Source organism: Salvelinus fontinalis, chromosome 28 (genome assembly GCF_029448725.1).
Source record: "Salvelinus fontinalis isolate EN_2023a chromosome 28, ASM2944872v1, whole genome shotgun sequence".
Lineage (NCBI taxonomy): Eukaryota > Metazoa > Chordata > Actinopteri > Salmoniformes > Salmonidae > Salvelinus > Salvelinus fontinalis.
Genome location: NC_074692.1, coordinates 38,258,830 through 38,285,956, shown reverse-complemented (window position 1 = coordinate 38,285,956; position 27,127 = coordinate 38,258,830). Strand labels below are relative to the sequence as shown.

Genomic DNA, 27,127 nt, shown 5'->3' with positions numbered 1-27,127 from the left:
TTTATTCATGGCTGTGTTCTTAGGCAAAATTGTGAGTGAGCCCACTCCCTTGGCTGAGAAGCAACCCCACACATGAATGATCTCAGGATGCTTTACTGTTGGCATGACACAGGACTGATGGTAGCGCTCACCATGTCTTCTCCGGACAAGCTTTTTTCCGGATGCACCAAACAATCGGAAAGGGGATTCATCAGAGAAAATGACTTTACCCCAGTCCTCAGCAGTCCAATCCCTGTACCTTTTGCAGAATTATCAGTCTATCCCTGATGTTTTTCCTGGAGAGAAGTGGCTTATTCTCTGCCCTTCTTGACACCAGGCCATCCTCCAAAAGTCTTCGCCTCACTGTGCGTGCAGATGCACTCACACCTGCCTGCTGCCATTCCTGAGCAAGCTCTGTACTGGTGGTGCCCCGATCCCGCAGCTGAATCAACCTTAGGAGATGGTCCTGGCGCTTGCTGGACTTTCTTGGGCACCCTGAAGCCTTCTTCACAACAATTGAACTGCTCACCTTGAAGTTCTTGATGATCCGATAAATGGTTGATTTAGGTGCAATCTTACTGGCAGCAATATCCTTGCCTGTGAAGCCCCTTTTGTGCAAAGCAATGATGACAGCACGTGTTTCCTTGCAGGTAACCATGGATGACAGAGGAAGAACAATGATTCCAAGCACCACCCTCCTTTTGAAGCTTCCAGTCTGTTATTTGAACTCAATCAGCATGAATCTGCAATGATCTCTTGCCTTGTCCTCGTCAACACTCACATCTGTGTTAACGAGAGAATCACTGACATGATGTCCGCTAGTCCTTTTGTGGCAGGGCTGAAATGCAGTGGAAATGATTTTTTGGGGGTTCAGTTCATTTGCATGGCAAAGAGGGACTTTGCAATTAATTGCAATTCATCTGATCACTCTTCATAACATTCTGGAGTATATGCAAATTGCCATCATACAAACTGAGGCAGCAGACTTTGTGAAAATTAATATTTGTGTCATTCTCAACTTTTGGCCACGACTGTACATCTGTTAAGTATTTGGAGACTAATGCCATAAGTGGAGAATCAGGGGAATCTGACTACTAAACAGTTTGTGTCTCTGTCTCTCTCTGTCTCTGTTTCTCTCTCTCTGTCTCTCTATGTCTCTCTATGTCTCTGTCTCTGTCTCTGTGTGTGTGTGTGTGTGTGTGTGTGTGTGTGTGTGTGTGTGTGTGTGTGTGTGTGTGTGTGTGTGTGTGTGTGTGTGTGTGTGTGTGTGTGTGTGTGTGTGTGTGTGTGTGTACTCTGTTCCAGGGACGGAAAGGAGACCCTGGCCTTTCACCGGGCAGAGCTCCAAAAGGAGAGAGAGTGAGTATCTTGTGTTTCAGTGTTCTTTAAAAAGGGAGAGTGTAACAACGGCTAACCTAATAACACGGGATAATGTAATAATTCAATATTATAATAAGTTATCTGTAACAGAGAATCATATCATTGAGTTTTTTTCATTGAGAGTTACTCAACAAATTGGAAACACATTTTGCAATAGCCCAATTTTCAATATTGTCCGATATGACCTAATGTGTTAGCTGGCAAGTAGCAAGTAATGTAGTGGAGACCTGCTTCATGTACATGAAGAGTATGAAGTTGACTTGTAACTGTATGTACATCTCTAATTCTGATCTGTCTAGGGAGACCGTGGTGCTTCAGGACCTCTTGGACAGACTGGTCAAGTTGGTAGAAAGGTAGGAGACCCTTAATCCTGCCATGCTCACGTTACTCTATGAATCAGACTCTTTGAATGAGTACAATAGACCACATTGAAGGGCACTAAATCCTAGGCTACACCCTGCCTGCCCACTCTTACATCTCTTTTGAGCTGTGTTCAGCAGGAATTTCTCAAAGAGGACTGGTTAGGAGGGCTGAAGCCAAGAGCATTCTTTTTTTTCTCAAATGATGTTTATTCTCTTATTTGGAGAAGAGCCTAACATAGTGAAGGCGTAGTAGTCCTGTACGTTTAGAGTGGTTCAGACAGACTCTTCTTCGGGACTCTGGAGGAGGCGGATTGGAATGGAATAGCTGGTTTGTGACATCATCACTAATGGCTTCCAACACAAGGAGGGAGATTGAGGAGAGTCTTTTTTGGGGTGGGAACCTTTCACAGTTGGAATCACGCTTTCACTCCATGCAGCTCAAAATGTTATGTCATTGCCTCTCTTTGACAACCGTTCTCAACAGTTTTCTGCAGCTCCTATGTTTAGTAACTATGATATTGTGTTACGGCTTCAGCTGCTTTGGTGCACTGCCTCAAATCAACACGTCCAAACTGAGGATGAGGATCCTTATTCAGTCATTTTCTAGGATGCTCATTTCTTTGACGGTCAGTCACACGTGTCAGTATTCCAGGGGTTTACCAGGTTGCCAGAGCTGTTTTGTATGTTTGATTACTTCAGACCTAGCCTTGTACTGGGCATGTAACACAGCTTAATCACACATGTCCCATGGGAGACTATTACACACACTCAGGTGGGAAGAAGGACATCTGCTCCGTGCCCCATGCTGCCTTGCAGCAAACACATGTTTTTCATTACCAGAAAATAAAATATTAAAAGCTGGTGGGAAAAGACTTGGAGACACTATCTCTCCTAAATTACTGCTGGCAGGCAGTGTATCATTGGGTTATTCCACACATGATCCACTGCCAGAGAGAGAAGAAAAACAGAAACTCTGAGTACAATACACTAATGTAAGTCCAGAGATCTACAACTAGGGGTGCTTTAGGTCTCCAACCCACCGGTACAGACCTGGCTTCAAATCATATGTTTTCTTTCAAAAACTTGAAGTGTTTGTTTGAGCCTGCCGGGAGTGTCAGATTGCCGGCGTTTGCACTTTTGGGGCTCTTCCACAACGTTTTTTGAAAGAAAACAAAATACTATTTAAACCCAGAGCTGAACTGGTGCTAATTAAAAAATGACCACCGTCTCCCTGATGACAATGAGCTTTGTTTAGCAACATGCAGTCCCTTTTGGACCCATTTGTATGAGAGCAGTAAAGTCTGAACCTGGCGTAGAAACAACAGCTACGCCATAGAACCGGCTGGCGCTGAAAGACCATCTGGCTTAGGCTCCAGTCAAGGTTGTTTCATTCACTACAGTAAAATAGAGGGTCTCTTTCAGCTGTCCATGGGTGTGCATACTAAATGGCACCCTATTCCCAATGTAGTGCACTACTTTTGACCAGAACCCACATAGGGAATAGGGAGCCATTTGGGATGCGCCCTGTATGATGTGCGTAATGGAAAAAATAGTTTATGGGAAAATAGCGTCTCTTTCTTCCATTAAAGAGCTGAATGATGGTAATTGCAGCTTCTCTCTAAGTGTGGACAGAGGTTAAGTGACTGTTACATCCCTCTAACGAATGTACTGTAGGGGTTAGTGAATGGTACATCCCTCTAACTAATGTACTGTAGGGGTTAGTGAATGGTACATCCCTCTAACTAATGTACTGTAGGGGTTAGTGAATGGTACATCCCTCTAACTAATGTACTGTAGGGGTTAGTGAATGGTACATCCCTCTAACTAATGTACTGTAGGGGTTAGTGAATGGTACATCCCTCTAACTAATGTACTGTAGGGGTTAGTGAATGGTACATCCCTCTAACTAATGTACTGTAGGGGTTAGTGAATGGTACATCCCTCTAACTAATGTACTGTAGGGGTTAGTGAATGGTACATCCCTCTAACTAATGTACTGTAGGGGTTAGTGAATGTTACATCCCTCTAACTAATGTACTGTAGGGGTTAGTGAATGGTACATCCCTCTAACTAATGTACTGTAGGGGTTAGTGAATGGTACATCCCTCTAACTAATGTACTGTAGGGGTTAGTGAATGGTACATCCCTCTAACTAATGTACTGTAGGGGGGTGGGTGTCCAGCTGGGGAATATTTTATCCCTTACTCACTGTTGTCAGCATGAGAAACCTCAGAATCATGCTGGGATGTAGCTGAAAGTTATGTGTTTAGTTTAGTTACCAAGGCCAACACATAGACATCTCACTATTTTGTGGTCACTGACTGTGTTCTACAGTACCCTGTAGCCTCACTGACCGTGTTCTACAGTACCCTGTAACCTCACTGACTGTGTTCTACAGTACCCTGTAACCTCACTGACTGTGTTCTACAGTACCCTGTAACCTCACTGACCGTGTTCTACAGTACCCTGTAACCTCACTGACTGTGTTCTACAGTACCCTGTAACCTCACTGACTGTGTTCTACAGTACCCTGTAACCTCACTGACTGTGTTCTACAGTACCCTGTAACCTCACTGACCGTGTTCTACAGTACCCTGTAACCTCACTGACCGTGTTCTACAGTACCTTGTAACCTCACTGACCGTGTTCTACAGTACCCTGTAACCTCACTGAATGTGTTCTACAGTACCCTGTAACCTCACTGACTGTGTTCTACAGTACCCTGTAACCTCACTGACTGTGTTCTACAGTACCCTGTAACCTCACTGAATGTGTTCTACAGTACCCTGTAACCTCACTGACTGTGTTCTACAGTACCCTGTAACCTCACTGACTGTGTTCTACAGTACCCTGTAACCTCACTGACTGTGTTCTACAGTACCCTGTAACCTCACTGACTGTGTTCTACAGTACCCTGTAACCTCACTGACTGTGTTCTACAGTACCCTGTAACCTCACTGACTGTGTTCTACAGTACCCTGTAACCTCACTGACCGTGTTCTACAGTACCCTGTAACCTCACTGACCGTGTTCTACAGTACCCTGTAACCTCACTGACCGTGTTCTACAGTACCCTGTAACCTCACTGACCGTGTTCTACAATACCCTGTAACCTCACTGACCGTGTTCTACAGTACCCTGTAACCTCACTGAATGTGTTCTACAGTACCCTGTAACCTCACTGACCGTGTTCTACAGTCCCCTGTAACCTCACTGACTGTGTTCTACAGTACCCTGTAACCTCACTGAATGTGTTCTACAGTACCCTGTAACCTCACTGACTGTGTTCTACAGTACCCTGTAACCTCACTGACTGTGTTCTACAGTACCCTGTAACCTCACTGACTGTGTTCTACAGTACCCTGTAACCTCACTGACCGTGTTCTACAGTACCCTGTAACCTCACTGACCGTGTTCTACAGTACCCTGTAACCTCACTGACTGTGTTCTACAGTACCCTGTAACCTCACTGACTGTGTTCTACAGTACCCTGTAACCTCACTGACCGTGTTCTACAGTACCCTGTAACCTCACTGACTGTGTTCTACAGTACCCTGTAACCTCACTGACCGTGTTCTACAGTACCCTGTAACCTCACTGACTGTGTTCTACAGTACCCTGTAACCTCACTGACCGTGTTCTACAGTACCCTGTAACCTCACTGACCGTGTTCTACAGTACCCGGTAACCTCACTGAATGTGTTCTACAGTACCCTGTAATCTCACTGACTGTGTTCTACTGTACCTACAGTACCCTGTAATCTCAACAGCTGTGTGGGCACTTGCTCCCTGCGCCTCTTGAAGTTCTACCCCATGGCCTTGTCCCTGGCTTGGGACCAGACAGAGTCTGTGTCTCCCTCTCCCTCTTTGGGAAACGTGTAAAATATGTCATGGGCCAAGGTAACCCTGCAGTCAGACAGACAGAGTCAGCGGTTGGGATAGTAAATCAGAAGAGGCCGGTGGGCTGGTGGGGAAACTGACACACTGTGGAGAGCATTACCAGCCTTGGACCTGGATGTAGTGGAGCGGGGTGTGTGTGTGTGTGTGTGTGTGTGTGTGTGTGTGTGTGTGTGTGTGTGTGTGTGTGTGTGTGTGTGTGTGTGTGTGTGTGTGTGTGTGTGTGTGTGTGTGTGTGTGTGTGTGTGTGTGCGTGTGCGTGTGCATGGTAGCATGCTTGCTCACATGCTTCTGGACCCTGCTTTTTCCACTGCCAGCCCAGCCATGATATCATTGGCATATTGAAATTGCTCTGATGTTTATTAGACACTAGCGAAGTCTTTTTTCTCCTAGACTTTCCCTTCATATTCCTGGCTATAGGTAATGCTCTGACACGTTTGGTGGCGGGGCCTTGGTTAGGTTTCCTATTTGTTCAGGAGAGAATGGCATTGGTGTAAGGGTGTAATTTGTGCAAAATGGCATATTTTATACTAATCTCTGTCACAGTCAATATTGTAACATGGGGATGAAAGACATGAGAATATGAAGCCAGTTTCTCATTTATAATGAAAGAATCCAATGGAAATAATATTATCTGTCTGCCAAAGTCATTTTACTGCTTCATACAAGATGGGAGAGATTAGACCATGTGACGTGCATGTACAACTGTGGAACATGGTCAAGACCCTGCCTCGCTCCTATATATTATTTGATTTATGATAAAGTAGTGTTTTCTTTGATGTTCTCTAAACCGAGAGCAATGGCTGTGTACACTGCTCGGGACTACATGTTCAGGCACATACTTCTCCAATACAGTTTATAGCAACAGATACTACAAGGCCATTTGAATCACATTATTCAACTAACTGGGCTTATGTTCACTTCACACTCGGACTGAAATACGCCTTCAATGTCACACATGTAGACAGGGAGCCTCAGATCAGAGACTGCTCCTCTCCTCTATCTCTCTGGCAGGTAGGCTCAGATCAGAGACTGCTCCTCTCCTCTGTCTCTCTGGCAGGGAGCCTCAGATCAGAGACTGCTCCTCTCCTCTGTCTCTCTGGCAGGTAGGCTCAGATCAGAGACTGCTCCTCTCCTCTGTCTCTCTGGCAGGTAGGCTCAGATCAGAGACTGCTCCTCTCCTCTGTCTCTCTGGCAGGGAGGCTCAGAACAGATACTGCTCCTCTCCTCTGTCTCTCTGGCAGGGAGGCTCAGATCAGAGACTGCTCCTCTCCTCTGTCTCTCTGGCAGGGAGGCTCAGAACAGAGACTGCTCCTCTCCTCTGTCTCTCTGGCAGGGAAGCTCCGATCAGAGACTGCTCCTCCCCTCTGTCTCTCTGGCAGGGAGGCTCAGATCAGAGACTGCAGCATTTCTCTCCTCGGTGCTCAACTTTATGGCGCTGGCTCTGGAGCCCAGACATATTCTTCCCTCCTTTCCCTTCTCCATGGACGTGCATTGGCTCCTTCCTTGTCCTCATAAGGCTACGGTCAAAAGTATTAGCGCTATTTTGGGAATAGGGTGCCATTGACTCTGCTCCAGTTAACTGGACAGTAAAGACTTAATATAGTGTATTTCGGTCTTCAGGTGGTGCTTGATTGGTAGCAGGGACAGAAAAACATCCAGGCTTCTGTTTACGAATCACCTGTAAGATAACGGCTTGGCTTCAAAGAAGTATCTCATAATGTCCGTATGTAAACTGTAGGAGATGGCGTTTGGAACTGCATGCTGTGGTGGGTGGTCTGTATGTTTACGTAGATGCTCATCTCGATGGTGGTGTTGGCAGGCAGTGGTTTAGTCAGTGTGCCTGCTGCTGAGAGGCATGACCATTAGTAGGCAGTGGTACACCAGACTGAGGGGGATGTATACGCACGCTCACATACACACACATATATACACACACACATATATACACACACACAGTGGGGAGAACAAGTATTTGATACACTGCCGATTTTGCAGGTTTTCCTACTTACAAAGCATGTAGAGGTCTATAATCTTTATCATAGGTACAGTTCAACTGTGAGAGACGGAATCTAAAACAAAAATCCAGAAAATCACGATTGTGCATCTGTAAAAGTTTGAGTGTTTTTGGTGACAAGCCAAATTTCTTCAGCCTCCTGAGGTTGAAGAGGCGCTGTTGCACCTTCTTTGCACCCTTGTGGGGCCCCAGTGTTGAGGATCAGTGGGGTGGAGATGTTGTTTCCTACCCTCACCACCTGGGGGCGTCCCGTCAGAAAGTCCAGGACCCAGTTGCACAGGGCGGGATCGAGACCCAGGGTCTCAAGCTTAATGACGAGTTTGGAGGGTACTCTGGTGTTAAATGCTGAGCTGTTGTCGATGAACAGCATTCTTACATGGGTATTCCTCTTGTCCAGATGGGTTAGGGCAGTGTGCAGTGTGGTTGCGATTGCGTCGTCTGTGGACCTTTTGGGGCGGTAAGCAAATTGAAGTGGGTCTAGGGTGTCAGGTAGGGTGGAGGTGATATGGTCCTTGACTAGTCTCTCAAAGCACTTCATGATGACGGAAGTGAGTGCTACGGGGCAATAGTCATTTAGCTTAGTTACCTTAGCTTTCTTGGGAACAGGAACAATGGTGACCCTCTTGAAGCATGTGGGAACAGCAGACTGGGATAGGGATTGATTGAATATGTCCGTAAACACACCAGCCAGCTGGTCTGCGCATGCTCTGAGGACACGGCTAGGGATGCCATCTGGGCCGGCAGCGTTGCAAGGGTTAACACGTTTAAATGTTTTACTCACTTTGGCTGCGGTGAAGGAAAGCCTGCAGGTTTTGGTAACGGGCCGTGTCGTTGGCATTGTATTGTCCTCAAAGCGAGCACAGAAGTTGTTTTGTTAGTCTGTGAGCAAGACATCGGGGTCCGAGATGGGGCTAGTTTTCTTTTTGTAGACCGTGATTGACTGTAGACCCAGCCACATACCTCTCGTGCCTGAGCCATTGAATTGCGACTCTACTTTGTCTCTATACTGACGCTTAGCTTGTTTGATTGCCTTGCGGAGGGAATAGCTACACTGTTTGAATTCGGTCATGTTTCCGGTCACCTTGCCCTGATTAAAAGCAGTGGTTCGAGCTTTCAGTTTTGCGCGAATGCTGCCATCAATCCACGGTTACTGGTTGGGGAAGGTTTTAATTGTCACTGTGGGTACAACATCACCGATGCACTCGCTAATAAACTCGCTCACCGAATCAGCGTATACATCAATGTTGTTGTTCGGCGCTATCTGGCACATATCCCAGTCCACGTGATCGAAGCAATCTGGAAGCATGTGAGGTGAGGAGTCTCCTCCAGTAAACATACAGTAATTAAACACAGGGAAACACTCTGACATGATTTCAGCTCCACACAGTTTGTGTGTGTGTGTGTGTGTGTGTGTGTGTGTGTGTGTGTGTGTGTGTGTGTGTGTGTGTGTGTGTGTGTGTGTGTGTGTGTGTGTGTGTGTGTGTGTGTGTGTGTGTGTGTGTGTGTGTGTGTGTGTGTGTGTGTGTGTGTGTGTGTTCTTACATAACAGAACCTTGAGATTTTAAAGGAACTCATTGATCAAAAACTCCTCCTCTATATTATTTCCATCCTTTCCTCTTCTTAGAACTTTGTTAATGTTCAACTGGTCTCTGATTGACTACATGTGAGTCTGTATCTTGTTGCTATGGTAACTGAACTTGGTAACTGAAATGAAGCATAGCATATCGGTACTATTCATATCCCTGATATGAGGAGTTATGTGATCCTTATCATATCCATACAAAGTGTTCTAACTGTAGTGTTCCTCTCTTTGCAGGGACAGAAAGGCCATCCAGGTCCTGCTGGTCAACCAGGAGATTCTGTGAGTATTCTGTTCTATCATATCGTATCAATAACTTCTGCTAACGATACATGAACATAGGATAGCTCAGAATCTGGTCTGGTAAAGTCCTATTGCAGATTGGGCAGCTTCCGCAAAGCACTGTTACATTCAACTTATTCTCATGAGTAACAGCTTCATATAGTTTTGCTTGTTTCAGTAGTTATTTTAACTGCCCTCTTCCTGTGTCTTTGAACTGGTGTTAATGTGTGATGTTCCTGACTGCATCCTCGGTCGGAAATATACAGGTTAAGAAGCATTCCATGCAGCAGCTTTAGAACACTAAGTAAATTCATTGGACCAGTGCCGTTAAAAGCTTTTTGCAAAGTGTTATGGGATATTTGAATCCCTTTGTCTTATCCTTCGTCATCTTCAACCTACACTGTGTTTAAACCACTGCATACATCAGACAATAGACTCTCCATCTGTTTACCCAACGAAGCTGAAGCTATGGCTCGGCTGTCAGAACACATTGCTCCCTGAGGACACAAACATGAATTCCTGAACAGAGAAAAGAAAAGAGGGAGAGAGGGAGAGAGAGAGAGAGAGACAAAGGTAAAGTGGGAGGGAAGGAGAGAGATAGAGAGAAGGAAAAGAGATATATATAGCGAGAGAGAGAGGGAGAGAGAGAGAGAGATCCGAGAAGGAGAGAGAGAAGAAAAAGAAGGCCATTAGAAGGAGGAGGAGACTAAGCCTTGTCAGGGGAGGATGTTAAACATGAACACATTAGTTCTTAAGCAATGTTGGCCAGAGAAATTTTGTTTTTGGCAGAGCTTAAAGTGGGTCAAATAGTCTGGACAACCTAAGGTCACTTCTCCCAGGGAATCCAAAGAAATACTAAAAATAGCGTTTCGTGCGTTTACATTCACTACAAAGAATGTGCAATGTGTAGTGTACTATCAGTACAAAGAGTCTTGAGTTCTCACTGACCACATGGCCTGAGCAGGAACATGATCTGAGCCTTAGTTAAAGGCTATACGTAGGGCCCAGAGTTGTTCCTGGTCAGGTTGATGTGGTCAGGAAAGGTCCGAGTGATCTAGAGTATCACTGAGACTCTTTGGCTCTTCTGTTGCTGTATGCAACACTGGGCTCTCACAGCGATGTTCGTGTTTGGGTTTTCAGTGGGAATTGAAAATGCATGATGCATAAACATCATTGCCGGTAGTCTGTAATTACATTGGTTGGCTCTCATTACAAATAAGCAGTAATTTTCCATTCATTAAAAAACCCATGTTGTTCTTTGCATATATTTAAAGTAAAAAAAATAAAGTATTTAAAGTTTCATGAAGGGATTAATTGAACATTTATTTCACCACATGGAAAATATTTTAGTGAAGGAAAGCCCCATGATTAACAGACTACTACTGTACAGTAGTCAAACTGTACGTGGTTCTACCACAACGTAAAACTACCCACTGGGAGTCCGTTGAACTTCATTGAAAATAGAGCGTCAATATTTGCAGTGGCTCTCTTGTGCTGACGAAACAAAGGGTCTTTATGAAGAGTGTGTAGATGGAACCCTCTCCCTGTATTTCCCCCTCTTCCTGAACTCACACTGCTTCACTCCAACGACATGAAGACTGAGAAAGACACAACTATTGTGGCAACCCCTGCCCCCCCTCTTTCATCTCAATCCTTCTCTCTCATCTCACTCACTCCTTCTTTCCTTTCCCTCTTTCCGCAGGGCGAGCAAGGGGCAGACGGAAGCCCAGGGGCCAAAGGTTATCCTGGCAGGCAGGTGCAGTAAATCTAGTGTCGCGGTGCTGGATAAGCAGGACTACACACACCATACAGTACATTAAGAGCTGTAAGAAAGAGAGAGGTGCTAGCTAAGGCTAAGCTAAGCAGGACTACACATACAGTACATTAACAGCTGTAAGGAAGAGAGAGATGCTAGCTAAGGCTAAGCTAAGCAGGACTACACACACCATACAGTACATTAACAGCTGTAAGAAAGAGAGAGGTGCTAGCTAAGGCCAAGCTAAGCAGGACTACACATACAGTACATTAACAGCTGTAAGAAAGAGAGAGGTGCTAGCTAAGGCTAAGCTAAGCAGGACTACACACCATACAGTACATTAACAGCTGTAAGAAAGAGAGAGGTGCTAGCTAAGGCTAAGCTAAGCAGGACTACACATACAGTACATTAACAGCTGTAAGAAAGAGAGAGGTGCTAGCTAAGGCTAAGCTAAGCAGGACTACACACCATACAGTACATTAACAGCTGTAAGAAAGAGAGAGGTGCTAGCTAAGGCCAAGCTAAGCAGGACTACACATACAGTACATTAACAGCTGTAAGAGAGAGAGAGATGCTAGACATTTACATACATTTACATTTAAGTCATTTAGCAGACGCTCTTATCCAGAGCGACTTACAAATTGGCTAGCTAAGGCTAAGCTACGCAGGACTACAGTACACACAGTAAACACACTCATGTCTAGTGTTCTGGTGCTGGCTAAAGCTAAGGCTAAGCGGGGCTACAGTACACACACCAAACACACTCTGCTCATAAGAGGCTAGAGTGAGGGATTGGGAGTGTAAACACTCTGGACGAGGTGGGCAGAGAGAATGAAAGGGTCTTTGAAAGAGCTGCAACACTGTAAGACTGTCAAAAGCACCTGTGGCAGGATTTGGGATATGATTCCTTGGTTTGCTGCCACTGGACTTGCCATAGGCTTTTACTTAGTAGTCAATACCTTGACTGAACATGGAAATGCAATCAATCTGTGACTAACGTAGCTGCTCCCCCCATGGAATACGTTTCCTTAGGAGTCTTTAGGAGCTCACACTGTGAGTTTCATGCAGCGCTGCCACTTCTGGGAATATCATTTGAATACGTTTTTAAAAGTCTCTCATTGCTGAGTAGTATGTGGGTTTCTCCACGAGGTAAAACATGCTTCCTCCCTGCTGTCCAAAACGCACGTTTGTAACACCACCTACACACACGCACAGCTGCAAAATCACTCATAGCTCGGCTTATTAGAAAATGTTTATGCTAGCTTAGAGTTCAGACCTGGGGCGTAGTGTTTTGTCTCTGTTTCTTTAGTGCTCTTACCCTGTCACTGTTGTAACTCCCCAGATATATACACACACACACACACACACACACACACACACACACACACACACACACACACACACACACACACACACACACACACACACACACACACACACACACACACACACACACACACACACACACACACACACACACACACACACACAGACAAACGCACACACACTGTTGTAACTCCCTAGCTAGACACACACTTCAGACACCCACACACTTCAGACTGATGGATTAGGTTTTAGCACCCCCTACCATCTGTGGACTGTGAATCACTGGCTACAGTGAGGAGTTGAGACAGTGTGAATCACTTGACCAGCTGGTCTCCTGAGGAGTTGAGACAGTGTGAATCACTGGACCAGTTGAGACAGTGCAGATAGAGCCCATGTATGTTCATTAAGGTCTGATCAACTTCAAGATGACATAATGGAGATGTTCTATGAGTCCCAAACAAGACTGTCCCTCCACTAATCTGCATGCCTGTAAACACATCTTGGAAATATTCAGCCAAAATGAATAATCGTCAGTTAGTTATGATAGCACTATGTGAAAGCATAGTGAAAGCACGAATCACAATTTGGGTCCAATCCACTTACAATTCTATCTGTTTTATGGACATTAAACATTTAATGTATTGTATGCATTATGAAATGCATTATGTAAATCCATTTGTAATGTAATTTGTTATGCTGTGCTCTTTAGGGTTTACCTGGGCCTGTTGGCATTATGGGGCCTAAAGGAGTCCGGGTGAGTCATCTAAAAAATGGCATTAACAAAGTACTATCTCTGTTCTGTATAGGGTTGTTAATCAGTTGTCAAGATACTATATAACTTGACTGTGCTGTTTGTTCTGTTTTGAGTGTTTCTGTCTGATAAATGTCACAGATACAGAGAATCCGGAAAGTATTCAGACCCCTTGACTTTTTCCACATTTTGTTGCGTTTCAGACTTATTCTAAAATTGATAAAAAAAAATATTACACACAATACCCCATAATGACAAAGCAAAAACAGGTTTTAAGAAATGTTTGCAAATGTATAAAAAATAAAAAACTTAAATATATCACATTTAAATAAGTATTCAGACCATTTACTCAGTACTTTGTTGAAGCACTTTTGGCAGTGATTACAGCCTCGAGTCTTCTTGGGTATGACGCTATAAGCTTGGCACACCTGTATTTGGGGAGTTTCTCCCGTGCTTCTCTGCAGATCCTTTCAAGCTCTGTCAGGTTGGATGGGGAGCGTCGCTGCACAGCTATTTTCAGGTCTCTCCAGAGATGTTCGATCAGGTTCAAGTCCGTGCTCTGGCTGGGTTACTCAAGGACATTCAGAGACTTGTCCCAAAGCCACCCCTGCGTTGTTTTGGCTGTGTGCTTAGGGTCGTTGTCCTGTTGGAAGGTGAACCTTTGCCTCAGTCTGAGGTCCTGAGTGCTCTGGAGCAGGTTTTTATCAAGGATCTCTCTGTAATTTGCTCTGTTAATAGTTTCCTTGATTCTGACTAGTCTCTAAGTCCCTGCAGCTGAAAAACTTCCCCACAGCATGATGCTGCCACCACCATGCTTCACCGTAGGGATGGTGCCAGGTTTCCTCCAGATATGACGCTTGGCATTCAGGCCAAAGAGTTCAATCTTGGTTTCATCAGACCAGAGAATCTTGTTTCTCATGGTCTGAGAGTCCTTTAGGTGCCTTTTGGCAAACTCCAAGAGGGCTGTCAATCTACCAAAAAGGCCTGATAGGTGGAGTGCTGCAGAGATGGTTGTCCTTCTGGAGGGTTCTCTCATCTCCACGGAGGAACTCTGCAGCTCTGTCAGAGTGACCTTTGGGTTCATTGTCACCTCCCTCACCAGGCCCTTCTCCCCCGATTGCTCAGTTTGGCCAGACGGCTAGCTCTAGGAAGAGTCTTGGGGATTCCAAACTTCTTCCATTTAAGAATGATGGAGGTCACTGTGTTCTTGGGGACCTTAAATGACTGACAACACAGCTCTTAGCTGGATATGCCTACTGGAGAACTTTTATTTGTATTGCTTTTAAATCTTAAATTTATTTTAAATCTTATTAACACTTTGTTCTAGCTAGCTATTTGTGTAGGTAGCTATCAAGTAAACACAATGATTTAGCACAATGAATGCTGCATACAATTTTTGGTACCCTTCTCCAGATCTGTGCCTCAACACAATCCTGTCTTGGAGCTCTACGGACAATTCCTTCGACCTCATGGCTTGGTTTTTGCTCTGACATGCACTGTCAACTGTGGGACCTTATATAGACAGGCGTGTACATTTATAAATAATGTCCAATCACTTGAATTTACCACAAGTGGACTCCAATCAAGTTGGAGAAACATCCCAAGGGTGATCAATGGAAACAGGATGCACCTGAGCTCAATTTCGAGTATCATAGTAAAGAGTCTGAATACTTATGTAAATAAATGATCCATGTTTTTTTATTTTTAATACATTTGCTAAATTTTCTAAAAAGCCTGTTTTCACTTTGTATTTATGGGATATTGTGTGTAGATTGATGATTTTTAAAAATGTTTAATCCATTTTAGAATAATGATGTAACGTAACAGAATGTGGAAAAACACAAGGGGTCTGAATACCTCCTCAATGCACTGTATTTGTTTTTATAGAATGATATGTACCGAATGAACCTTACTGAACATTCACTGTTTGATATGATTTCTATCATGTTCTATTTACTTCCTGTATAAATCTACTGCCAATAGAGTCATATCATTGAAATATGTTTAGAAGACTCTTTATGCCTTCTGTCAAGGTAGGAGGGCATCACTGTCAACCAGGGTGCCTGCCCAAGACATGTTACATATTAAAACACAGTATAGTTTTTAAAGACAAAGAGTAAGGCCACACAGTCAAATTCTCTGTTTGTACAGTACAGTACACCCTACTCTAAAGAGGACTTTGTTCCAGAGGTCTCTAGCCACTTGCTGTGTTAAATAAGCTGTGAAAAGCATGTTAAATAAATCAACAAGACCAGAGCGGTCACATAAAAAAGCCATAATGTAAACACCATTCGTCGAAAAAGCTGGCCCTGTTAACTCACCATGATTAAAATCACAGAGCTCTTTGTGGTGATGCTGGTACAACAAGAGATTTGAGGTGCTGTAAAAGTAATTAGCTTGTGTTGAAAAACTTTAAACCTGAATGTCAATTGTTGTTGCTGGTGATATTTGTTGATATTTGTTGTTGTTATTGATGTTGTTGTATTTGTTGTTGCTAGTATAGTACCAACAGTTATACCACCCTGCATCCTTCTGCTGGCTTTCATCTGAAGACCAACATGGTCCTCTTGAATTTATTTTATCCCTTTGATCATCTCTTGTGCTCCAGTTCCCCTATGCCTCCCTCCCTCCCTCCTCTAGCCCTCCTCTTTCCATCTAGCCCTCCTCTAGCCCGCCTCCCTCCCTCCTCTAGCCTTCCTTTCTCCCTCCTCTAGCACTCCTCCCTCCCTCCTCTAGCCCCCCTCCCTCCCTCCTCTAGCCATCCTCCCTCCATCTAGCCCTCCTCCCTCCCTCGTCTCTACCTCCTCTAGCCCTCCTCCCTCCCTCCTCTAGCCCTCCTCTAGCCCTCCTCTAGCCCTCCTCCCTCCCTCCTCTCTACCTCCTCTAGCCCTCCTCCCTCCCTCCTCTAGCCCTCCTCCCTCCCTCCTCTAGGCCTCATCCCTCCCTCCTCTCTACCTCTTCTAACCCTCCTCCCTCCCTCCTCTAGCCCTCCTTTCTCCCTCCTCTCTCCCTCCTCCTTCCATCTAGCTCTCCTCCCCTCCCTCCTCTCTACCTCCTCTAGCCCTCCTCCCTCCCTCCTCTAGCCCCCTTCCCTCCCTCCTCTAGCCATCCTCCCTCCATCTAGCCCTCCTCCCTCCCTCCTCTCTACCTCCTCTAGCCCTCCTCCCTCAATCCTCTAGCCCTCCTCCCTCCCTCCTCTAGCCCTCATCCCTCCCTCCTCTAGCCCTCCTCTAGCCCTCCTCCCTCCATCTAGCCCTCCTCCCTCCCTACTCTAGCCCTCCTCCCTCCTCTAGCCCTCCTCCCTCCATCTAGCCCTCCTCCCTCCCTCCTCTCTACCTCCTCTAGCCCTCCTTCCCTCCTCTAGCCCTCATCCCTCCCTCTTCTAGCCCTCCTCCTTCCCTCCTCTAGGCCTCATTCCTCCCTCCTCTAGCCCTCCTCCCTTCCTCCTCTAGCCCTCCTCTCTTCCTCCTCTAGCCCTCCTTTCTTCCTCCTCTAGCCCTCCTCCATCCCTCCTCTAGCCCTCCTCCCTCCCTCCTCTAGCCCTCATCCCTCCCTCCTCTAGTCCTCCTCTCTCCCTCCTCTAGTCCTCCTCTCTCTCTCCTCTAGCCTTCCTTCCCTCCTCTAGCCCTCATCCCTCCCTCCTCTAGCCCTCCTCCCTCCCTCCTCTAGCCCTCATCCCTCCCTCCTCTAGCCCTCGTCCCTTCCTCCTCTAGCCCTCCTTTCTCCCTCCTCTAGCCCTCCTCTCTCCCTCCTCTCTACCTCCTCTAGCCCTCCTCCCTCTTTCCTCTAGCCCTCCTCCCTCCATCTAGCCCTCCTCCCTCCCTCCTCTCTACCTCCTCTAGCCCTCCTCCCTCCCTCCTCTAGCCCTCCTCCCTCCCTCCTCTAGCCCTCCTCTCTACCTCCTCTAGCCCTCCTCCCTCCTCTAGCTCTCCTCACTCCCTCCTATAGCCCTCCTTTCTCCCTCATCTACCCCTCCTCTCTCCCTCCACCAGCCCTCCTCTAGCCCTCCTCTCTACCTCCTCTAGTCCTCCTCTCTCCCTCCTCTAGTCCTCCTCCCTCCCTCCTCTAGCCCTCCTCTCTCCCTCCTCTAGCCCTCCTCCCTCCCTCCTCTCTCCCTCCTCTAGTCCTCCTCTCTCCCTCCTCTAGCCCTCCTCCCTCCCTCCTCTAGCCCTCCTCTCTCCCTCCTCTAGCCCTCCTCTCTCCCTCCTCTAGCCCTCCTCTCTCCCTCCTCTAGTCGTCCTCTCTCCCTCCTCTAGCCCTCCTCTCTCCCTCCTCTCTCCCTCCTCTAGCCCTCCTCTCTCCCTCCTCTAGCCCTCCTCTCTCCCTCCTCTAGCCCTCCTCTCTCCCTCCTCTAGCCCTCCTCTAGCCCTCCATCAGTAAGCAGCTACCCTGGAATCATCAGAGATCCCTGACGTGAGGGTATGTGCCCTTGGACTACATCGTGGAAGGCAGCACCATGCAGTCCATGGGCATATACACTTGCCTCAAGGCTTTGTTCTTCATGAAGAGCCCCACCCCTGCGGCCAACAGAATCTCACCAAAAAGGACTAAAGCCACACTGATGTGATGAAACCAAAGAAGAGAGTTATAGAAATGTAATTGATCTCCTTTTTGTCCCTCATCCCTCTATTCTCCTCACCCCACTCTCTACCCCCACTGCCTTCTTCACTATCCATTTCTTCACCTGTCTCCTCTCCTCTGCTTTATTCCATAACCCTTATGTCACCTCCTCCCTCCCGTCCATCTCTCTCTGCTCTCCCCTGTCCTCCCACTCTCCTTATCCTCTTCCTGTCACCTATACCCCTTTATCCCACCAATATTTCTGCAGGGTTTCATAGGAATCCCTGGGGTTTTTGGCCTTCCTGGACCTGATGGTGAGAGAGTAAGTAGTCCAGAATATCTCCTAGAAATATGAAAATGAATAACTAAACAATAACCTTTCTACCTCTTTGAATGACTTGTTTGGTGCATTACTGAGACTAAAAAGAGACCACCTCTCTTAGTCCCATGGGAGGGGTACACAGTAGCTGAAAACCCTCCTGGGGACATTATTATCAGTCAGGATGATCAGATCTAACCCTTAATGAGTTTAAATGATTGTGAAATAGAGGTGCTTACACTGGATGAAATGCTAGCAGTAGGCCCTCGCCTCCAAACCGCTAAAAGATGACTGGAGTAGCCCTTTCCCAATACAGGATCAAGTGCTGATGGAATTCCAGCCATCCCTACTGTTTGGATAGTAGTCAGGAGATGGGCTAACACTAAGGAGCTGGAACAAGAGCTGCTTCGGAATAGCCTGACGAAGACTCATTTTCCCAGAACCCCCGCAGGCAACTGGAGTAGAATTGTAGGCTGTATTAGAGAGAATTTTTGGACATACACTAGCTTACATTTGATACAGTATGTGTTTTGGTTCTAGTAGGCTACCTTAAAGAACCAATCATAATCTGCTTGTAAAATAAATATGAAATTATTATTGACATTTACCTCTTCTTTTGCTGTTCCCCTCCTCTTCTTTCTTTTCCCATCCTTCTCTTTTTCTCTACCTCCTCAGGGAATTCCTGGTGTTCATGGGAAGAAGGGCAAGATGGGTAGGCCGGTAAAGATTTCTCTCAACATACCTTTTTATAGTGAATGCAATAATACCATGAAATCAACTGTTCCTTTTTCCCATTCTGTCATACCTTAAAGGTCAATTCCACCACTTTTCAACCTAATTTTCATTATCTCCAGTACAATACCAGTGTCAAAGTATGTAAAAACGGACGCATTTTTATGTTTTGTAGGGAAAAAATATAAAGTTGAAATGTTCACCAAAAGTTAAAGCGGTGACGCGGGGAGCAGGAACATACCCTCCCTTGGTCTAGGAACATGTGGCAGGTTGAAACTCAACGTTTTTTTACTTTTAATACTACCCTGTGATGTCACAGAGAAGCATTTTTTAAAGGGCCTTTCTTCTAATCTTTTTAACCACAGACCATAGAAACAAGCTGTTTTCACATGTGTAGATACCGGTTTGGTGCTGGAGATGATGAATATGAGGTTGAAAAGTGGCAAAATTGCCCTTTAAAGATACAGCTAGGGTAATTTAGTGAGTATGGCATGGCTATTATTCAGAGGAACAGTCTTGAGCGTGTATGGGGGCATCTTGGCTTTAGCCAGACATCAGTGATGCATGTTGTGGTAGCCTTCACACAACCACAGTGGAAGACTGTTGAAGACTGTTGTCTTTTCACTCTTGAGATGGCTGGCTACCCCTTGAGCCTCGAGTCTGTCTGCATATTTCCACTAGTCTATACAGTATATCATTTAGAATAGGATGAGATCTCAACGGACTACAACTAGGGCACTATTGGCAACTATCCCATTGATTATACACTGAGTGTGCAAAACATTAAGAACGAGACATGCTCTTTCCATGATGTTGTCTGAACAGGTGAATCCAGGTGAAAGCTATCATCCCTTATTTATTTCACTTGTTAAGTCCTCTTCAATCAGTGTAGATGAAGGGGAGGAGACAAGTTAAAGAAGCTTTTTTAAGCCTTGAGACAATTGAAACATTGATTGTGTATGTGATATTCGAAAGTCTATTACATTGGACTATAAAAAAGCCTTTTACATTCGACAATAACAAAGTATTTTACACTGGACTATAACAAAATCTATTACATTGGAACAATGTTTTGTGCAGTGGAGGAACTTTTGGTTTTGGAATTCCAGCCCAGCTAGTCACAGACCAGGGAAGTATTTTCATTGGCGCCTGCATGGGGATTTCCAATTCTCCCAGCAACATATTGAGTTGTGCTTACATGGAAAATCCTGATGTTCCAAATTACTTATGTAATAGAGATATTTTCCCAAGCATAGCTTTACAATGTTACATGATGAAGTGGGTTATGAAGCTGACGATGGTCAGTGAACGACAATTGAAGCTGGCGCAGACTATAAATAGCTGTTGAGGTAGCCTCGCTGTTTGGCATTTGGCCAGTAACCAAAAGGTAGGTTAGGTGGAAAATCTGTTGATGTGCCCTTGAGCAAGGCCCTTAACACTAATTGCTCCTGTAAATCGCTCTGGATAAGAGTGTCTGCTAAATTACTAAGATGTCTTTTTTTTTATGAGGAGAGTGCAACTTTAGCATTTGATGATGGCATCTCTCTTAGTGTTTGTTTCTGTGGTGCCGTACCAGCCCTTCTCCTTCTCATCTTCAGTAGCTAGTTTTTCTTCCTTACATTGAGTCGTCTAAACATTCTGTATGTTCACTGTTACTAGCGTAATGTTCTCTGAGTGGCACTTGCATATGACAGATCTAATCTGGGATCAGACGTATTACCTTTCCAGCAGATGTCGTACTACCTGCAATCTTTCAAGTAACATCTTTGAGTTAAAACAACTCAAGAGCTGAGGAGTAGCTAAATGTTTTACTTTAAACCAACACTATTATAATGTTTGGGTAAAAGCGCCATTTTGCACATTTTCGAAGGCATCACATTGCAGCAATTACCAATGTATTACTTTCCCCCAGATGTTTTACTAATGCTTAACTCAACACTCTGCCTGCCACACACATTCCATCCTTCTGAATAATATCTCATGCAATAGAAACTGCTGGTAATATCACCATCGCTTCATCTAATATTACATTTTCCATCCTCACTCTGTGGGCCTATGAGACCTCTACTACTAGTACCGTTAATCATACAGGCACAGTCTATACAGTGACTACAGTAACTACAGCGCTTGTATTCTGTGGTGGAGAAGGGCCAAGGTCGAAGCTGAAGCTACAGCAAGGTGTTGTTGACCTTGGCATTGTGACAAGCAGCACACGTTGAGCGTGTGGCCTAGCGGAAACCTCAGCCTCCCAGAGCCTCAGTGTAGCCTATCATAGCGTCACAACTCTTGTTCTCTGGTTTTATAATGGAACAGATTGACCCAGGAGGAGGAGGAAAGGAAAGAGCCCAGTCAGCAGATCCCGGGCCAGCCAGTCAGTCCCCAGGCTGCTGGTTAGGGCTCCTGCCAGCGAGGCTCAGCGCAGCACGCGCACTCCCAAACATTCAGCCATGGAATTTCCTGCCGCCGCGCACGCACACAGTCTCTAGGAATAAAGAGTCCAAGGAGCTTGTTTACAGCATGCTGCTTGACGTGCTGCTTGACGTGCTGCTGGACATGCTGCTTGACGTGCTGCTGGACATGCTGCTTGACGTGCTGCTGGACATGCTGCTTGACATGCTGCTGGACGTGCTGCTTGACGTGCTGCTCGCTTGCTTGGGGTTTATTCTGCAAACCTCTTTGACAGGGATGGAGTTTGTCTACTGAGTGCTGACATTGTGTTTGGTTTATTTTCCGCACATTCAGAAGTGCAGTGTGGGTAAACATAAAGGAGAAGTAAAGAATCAATAAATTAATACTGTAGTTACTAGAAGGGAAATTAGGTAATCACTCATTAACTAAACTAATTTAGAAATTCATCACTATTATTTTATCTGCTGATGTGCTGAACTGAACGGTAAGCAAAACCACGCAACAAATACTGCATTGTAACCAATGTGCATGCCGTAATACTTTAGCTTTGTGTCTAATATACAGCCACACCATTATGGTTTATACTAGGAAGCCCAATATTCCAAGAACATATTCTCACAGTCAACTACTCTGGGTGTGGGAAAGTAATGGTATGTAATGATATGGTTGGCCATGCCAAGCATTAATGCTTCAATACCATTCTTTTTAGTACAATTGTGATGCTTTCCAGAATGGTTGTGTTTCAATCAGTTTCTTCCATAGTGTTTAACAGCTCTCTGCCACCCCGGTACAGAGTGATAACATGCCTACTCTCTTTGTGTTTGTGTACTCAGGGGTTTGCTGGGGACTTTGGCGAGCGGGGACCACCAGGACCAGACGGAAACCCAGTAAGTCAAACAGCAGAGATGACTGTTCCCCTGGCCATCACTTCAGACCTATGTTCAGATAATATTTCCTTCTTTCAAATACTTACGTTGTGCTCTATTGAGCTCAACTGGCACAATGGAACGAATGGTATAGTCCCAAAAGTGCAAAGCTCATTCTTCTGGCACTCCAGGCAGGCTCAATCAAACACTCAAGGTACAGTGGGGCAATAAAGTATTTAGTCAGCCACCAATTGTGCAAGTTCTCCCACTTAAAAAGATGAGAGTAATTTTCATCGTGGGTACACTTCAACTATGACAGACAAAATGAGACAAAAAAATCCAGAAAATCACATTGTAGGATTTTTAATGAATTTATTTGCAAATTATGGTGGGAAATAAGTATTTGGTCACCTACAAACAAGCAAGATTTCTGGCTCTCACAGACCTGTAACTTCTTCTTTAAGAGGCTCCTCTGTCCTCCACTCGTTACCTGTATTAATGGCACCTGTTTGAAGTTGTTATCAGTATAAAAGACACCTATCCACAACCTCAAACAGTCACACTCCAAACACCACTATGGCCAAGACCAAAGAGCTGTCAAAGGACACCAGAAACAAAATTGTAGACCTGCACCAGGCTGGGAAGATTGAATCTGCAATAGGTAAGCAGCTTGGTTTGAAGAAATCAACTGTGGGAGCAATTATTAGGAAACGAAAGACATACAAGACCACTGATAATCTCCCTCGATCTGGGGCTCCACGCAAGATCTCACCCTGTGGGGTCAAAATGATCACAAGAACAGTGAGCAAAAATCCCAGAACCACACGGGGGGAGCTAGTGAATGGCCTGCAGAGAGCTGGGACTAAAGTAACAAAGCCTACCATCAGTAACACACTACGCCGCCAGGGACTCAAATCCTGCAGTGCCAGACGTGTCCCCCGGCTTAAGCCAATACATGTCCAGGCCCGTCTGAAGTTTGCTAGAGAGCATTTGGATGATCCAGAAGAAGATTGGAAGAATGTCATATGGTCAGATGAAACCAAAATATAACTTTTTGGTAAAAACTCAACTCGTCGTGTTTGGAGGACAAAGAATGCTGAGTTGCATCCAAAGAACACCATACCTACTGTGAAGCATGGGGGTGGAAACATCATGCTTTGGGGCTGTTTTTCTGCAAAGGGACCAGGACGACTGATCTGTGTAAAGGAAAGAATGAATGGGGCCATGTATCGTGAGATTTTGAGTGAAAACCTCCTTCCATCAGCAAGGGCATTGAAGATGAAACGTGGCTGGGTCTTTCAGCATGACAATGATCCCAAACACACCGCCCGGGCAACGAAGGAGTGGCTTCGTAAGAAGCATTTCAAGGTCCTGGAGTGGCCTAGCCAGTCTCCAAATCTCAACCCCATAGAAAATCTTTGGAGGGAGTTGAAAGTTCGTGTTGGCCAGTAACTGCCCCAGAACATCACTGCTCTAGAGGAGATCTGCATGGAGGAATGGGCCAAAATACAGGCAACAGTGTGTGAAAATCTTGTGAAGACTTATAGAAACGTTTGACCTCTGTCATTGCCAACAAAGTGTATATAACAAAGTATTGAGATAAACTTTTGTTATTGACCAAATACTTATTTTCCACCATAATTTGCAAATAAATTCATTAAAAATCCTACAATATGATTTTCTGGATTTTTTTTTCTCATTTTGTCTGTCATAGTTGAAGTGTACCTATGATGAAAATTACAGGCCTCTCTCATCTTTTTAAGTGGGATAACTTGCAAAATTGGTGGCTGACTAAATACTTTTTTGCCCCACTGTATTAGAAAAAAAACAAAAGAAACAATTTGAGTTTCAGCCTTTATTGAAGGTTTCTTTTGTTTGTTTTTAAAGTCACAGGTCTAGCCTTTTTGTTTTTGTATCTTGGTTTGGATTCAATAATTAGCCAGTGCATTATCTCCTGAAGTATACACAACAACAATCTATTTAGAGAATTTGAATGACTGATTCACATCATTTCAGTACAGTGGTCAAGTGGGCTCAATCAGCCCGTAAATGGTGTAAACTGCATACCCTGGCTGTTTGCTTCCAGGCACTACTTAAACTCACACACACACACACACACACACACACACACACACACACACACACACACACACACACACACACACACACACACACACACACACACACACACACACACACACACACACACACACACACACACACACACACACACACACACACACACACACACACACACTAACATTATTTGTCTGGTGAACAGACATGCTAAATTGAAGTCACACTTGATGAATTGAAAACAACCACCTTTAGTTTCCCCTGTTGGGGTACGTAAACCTCCACACTGCATTTCATTTCATTTGCTTCTTCCTGGGACCTCCCGAGGATTTCCTACTCCTGAGCCCATAATGATTCCAGCCTGAGAGTTTGTTATATAGTTACATGCCCAGAGCATCTCGATCTGGTCTTTGATCATGTCAGACCACAGTTATCCACATTCACAGTCATGAGGGAAGGGGCTCTGGACTCTGAGATCTGGACAATTTGTCTACTGTTTTAAATGCTGCAGTATTGTCTGTAAGTTCTGTAACCTAGAGCACTCACATTGCTAAGTAGTTATTATAGCAGCAGTATATACACTCTTATGCACTTCTCAGTAGCTGCATTGGTGACAACTTGGGAGAGTCAGATCACTGCATAAGTGTGTATATCCAAGCAATGAACGGTGTAGTGTACTTCACAAGGTCAAAAAGATAATCATATCTTCACTAAAGCAATTTCTTAGACCACATCCCACTCAAGCTAGTTTGACATGAGGGCATAATGTGGTTCTGAAGCTTCCTCAACTCTACCTTTCTTAACAGCTCTTTGAGTGGCAACTGTATAGAGATATTGTGATTGTCTGACCTCGACAGACCTCTACAACACCATTTCCTGCCCTGTTGTTCCAACAGGGGAGAGGGAAAGTTCCTGTTGGCTCAATAACTTCTCCTTCAGTCATAATGAAGCTAGGGGAGGAGGGAGGGGAGAAGGGGGAGGGGGTAGGAAGGCCACACTGGACTCTAACATCTATCTCTCCGTTTAGAAAAAGCTCCCCTCTTTTTCCCTCTCCCTCCGTTTCTCTCTATCTCTTGCTCTCGCTGTCTATCTCTTTCACTCTCTCTCCCTATCAATACAATTTCAATTTAACACAATTTACATATGTTTACATTGCCAAAGCAAGTGAAATAGATAATAAACAAAAGTGAAATTAACAATACAAATGTCATATTATGTATATATACAGTGTTGTAATGATGTGCAAATAGTTAAAGTATAAAAGAGAAAATAAATAAACATAAATATACGTTATATTTACAATGGTGTTTGTTCTTCACTGGTTGCCCTTTTCTTGTGACAACAGGTCACAAATCTTGCTGCTGTGATGACACACTGAGGTATTTCACCCAATAGATATGGGAGTTTAACAAAATTGGATTTGTTTTCGAATTCTTTGTGTGTCTGTGTAATCTGAGGGAAATATGTGTCTCTGATATGTTCATACATTTGGCAGGAGGTTAGAAAGTGCAGATCAGTTTCCACCTCATTTCCATATCTCTCTCCCCCTCTCCCTCTCTCTCTCTCTCTCCCTGGAGCGGATATGGGCATGGCATGTAGCAGTGGGGTAATTACCGGGGACAACAAGCCCCTCTCTGTGTGTCGCACCATCTTTCATTAGCTTGGCCTGGCCCACGAGATGGGAGCTGGAGATTACACAAGCTATCAGGGGAAAACACAAACAAACCGAGGGCTGGGGTCTCTCCCCCATCCTTCTGCCAGCAGCGGAAAGGAACACTGTGCCTCTCTTCTGCCTGTATTTGTTTAGAACAAAGCCTATAACCTTAGCAATCTGCTCTCTCTCTATATCTCTCTCTCTCTCTCTCTTTCTTTCTTAGGGCGAGCTGGGAGCCCCTGGTCCTAATGGAGTTCTTGGCCTCATTGTGAGTATTTAAAGCCATGTGTACATTCACTCTGTACTTCTCTCTAGGACACTCTGCCTGGTTTGGGGATCTCTGTACGTCTCTCTAGGACACTCTGCCTGGTTTGGGGATCTCTGTGCTTCTCTCTCCAGGACACTCTGCTTGGTTGGGGATCTCTGTGCTTCTGTCTTTAGGACACTGCTTGGTTTGAGGATCTCTGTGCTTCTCTCTTTAGGACACTCTGCTTGGTTTGGGATCTCTGTGCTTCTCTCTCCAGGACACTTTGCTTGGTTTGGGGATCTCTGTGCTTCTCTCTTTAGGACACTCTGCTTGGTTTGGGATCTCTGTGCTTCTCTCTCTAGGACACTGCTTGGTTTGGGGATCTCTGTGCTTTTCTCTTTAGGACACTCTGCTTGGTTTGGGATCTCTGTTCTTCTCTCTCCAGGACACTTTGCTTGGTTTGGGGATCTCTGTGCTTCTCTCTTTAGGACACTCTGCTTGGTTTGGGATCTCTGTGCTTCTCTCTCTAGGACACTCTGCTTGGTTTGGGGATCTCTGTGCTTCTCTCTCCAGAACACTCTGCTTGGTTGGGGATCTCTTTACTTCTCTCTTTCCAGGACACTCTGCTTGGTTTGGCATCTCTGTCCTTCTCTCTCCAGGACACTCTGCTGGTTTGGGGATCTCTGTGCTTCTCTCTCCAGGACACTCTGCTTGGTTTGGGATCTCTGTGCTTCTCTCTCCAGGACACTGCTTGGTTTGGGATCTCTGTGCTTCTCTCTCCAGGACACTCTGCTGGTTTGGGGATCTCTTTACTTCTCTCTCCAGGACACTCTGCTTGGTTTGGGATCTCTGTCCTTCTCTCTCCAGGACACTGCTTGGTTTGGGGATCTCTTTACTTCTCTCTTTCCAGGACACTCTGCTGGTTTGGGGATCTC

General features: G+C 45.2%; 1 protein-coding gene across 5 annotated transcripts in view; it reads left to right on the top strand.

Moving 5' to 3' along the window:
- LOC129826680 (collagen alpha-1(XXVII) chain B-like) overlaps positions 1-27,127 on the top strand; it is a 94,995-nt gene that overhangs the window by 32,261 nt on the left and 35,607 nt on the right. For 3 of the 5 annotated variants that reach the window (XR_008755052.1, XM_055887664.1, XM_055887662.1), the window contains exons 6-14: positions 1,285-1,338; positions 1,659-1,712; positions 9,452-9,496; positions 11,199-11,252; positions 13,288-13,332; positions 18,158-18,211; positions 18,884-18,928; positions 22,183-22,236; positions 26,169-26,213. Coding sequence is in view for 4 of the 5 variants with exons in the window: in XM_055887664.1 (XP_055743639.1) it covers positions 1,285-1,338; positions 1,659-1,712; positions 9,452-9,496; positions 11,199-11,252; positions 13,288-13,332; positions 18,158-18,211; positions 18,884-18,928; positions 22,183-22,236; positions 26,169-26,213 (450 nt within the window). In the remaining variant the exon portion in view is untranslated. The remainder of the gene's footprint in view (positions 1-1,284; positions 1,339-1,658; positions 1,713-9,451; positions 9,497-11,198; positions 11,253-13,287; positions 13,333-18,157; positions 18,212-18,883; positions 18,929-22,182; positions 22,237-26,168; positions 26,214-27,127) is intronic. The other 2 variants (XM_055887665.1, XM_055887663.1) reach the window with 1 other exon arrangement.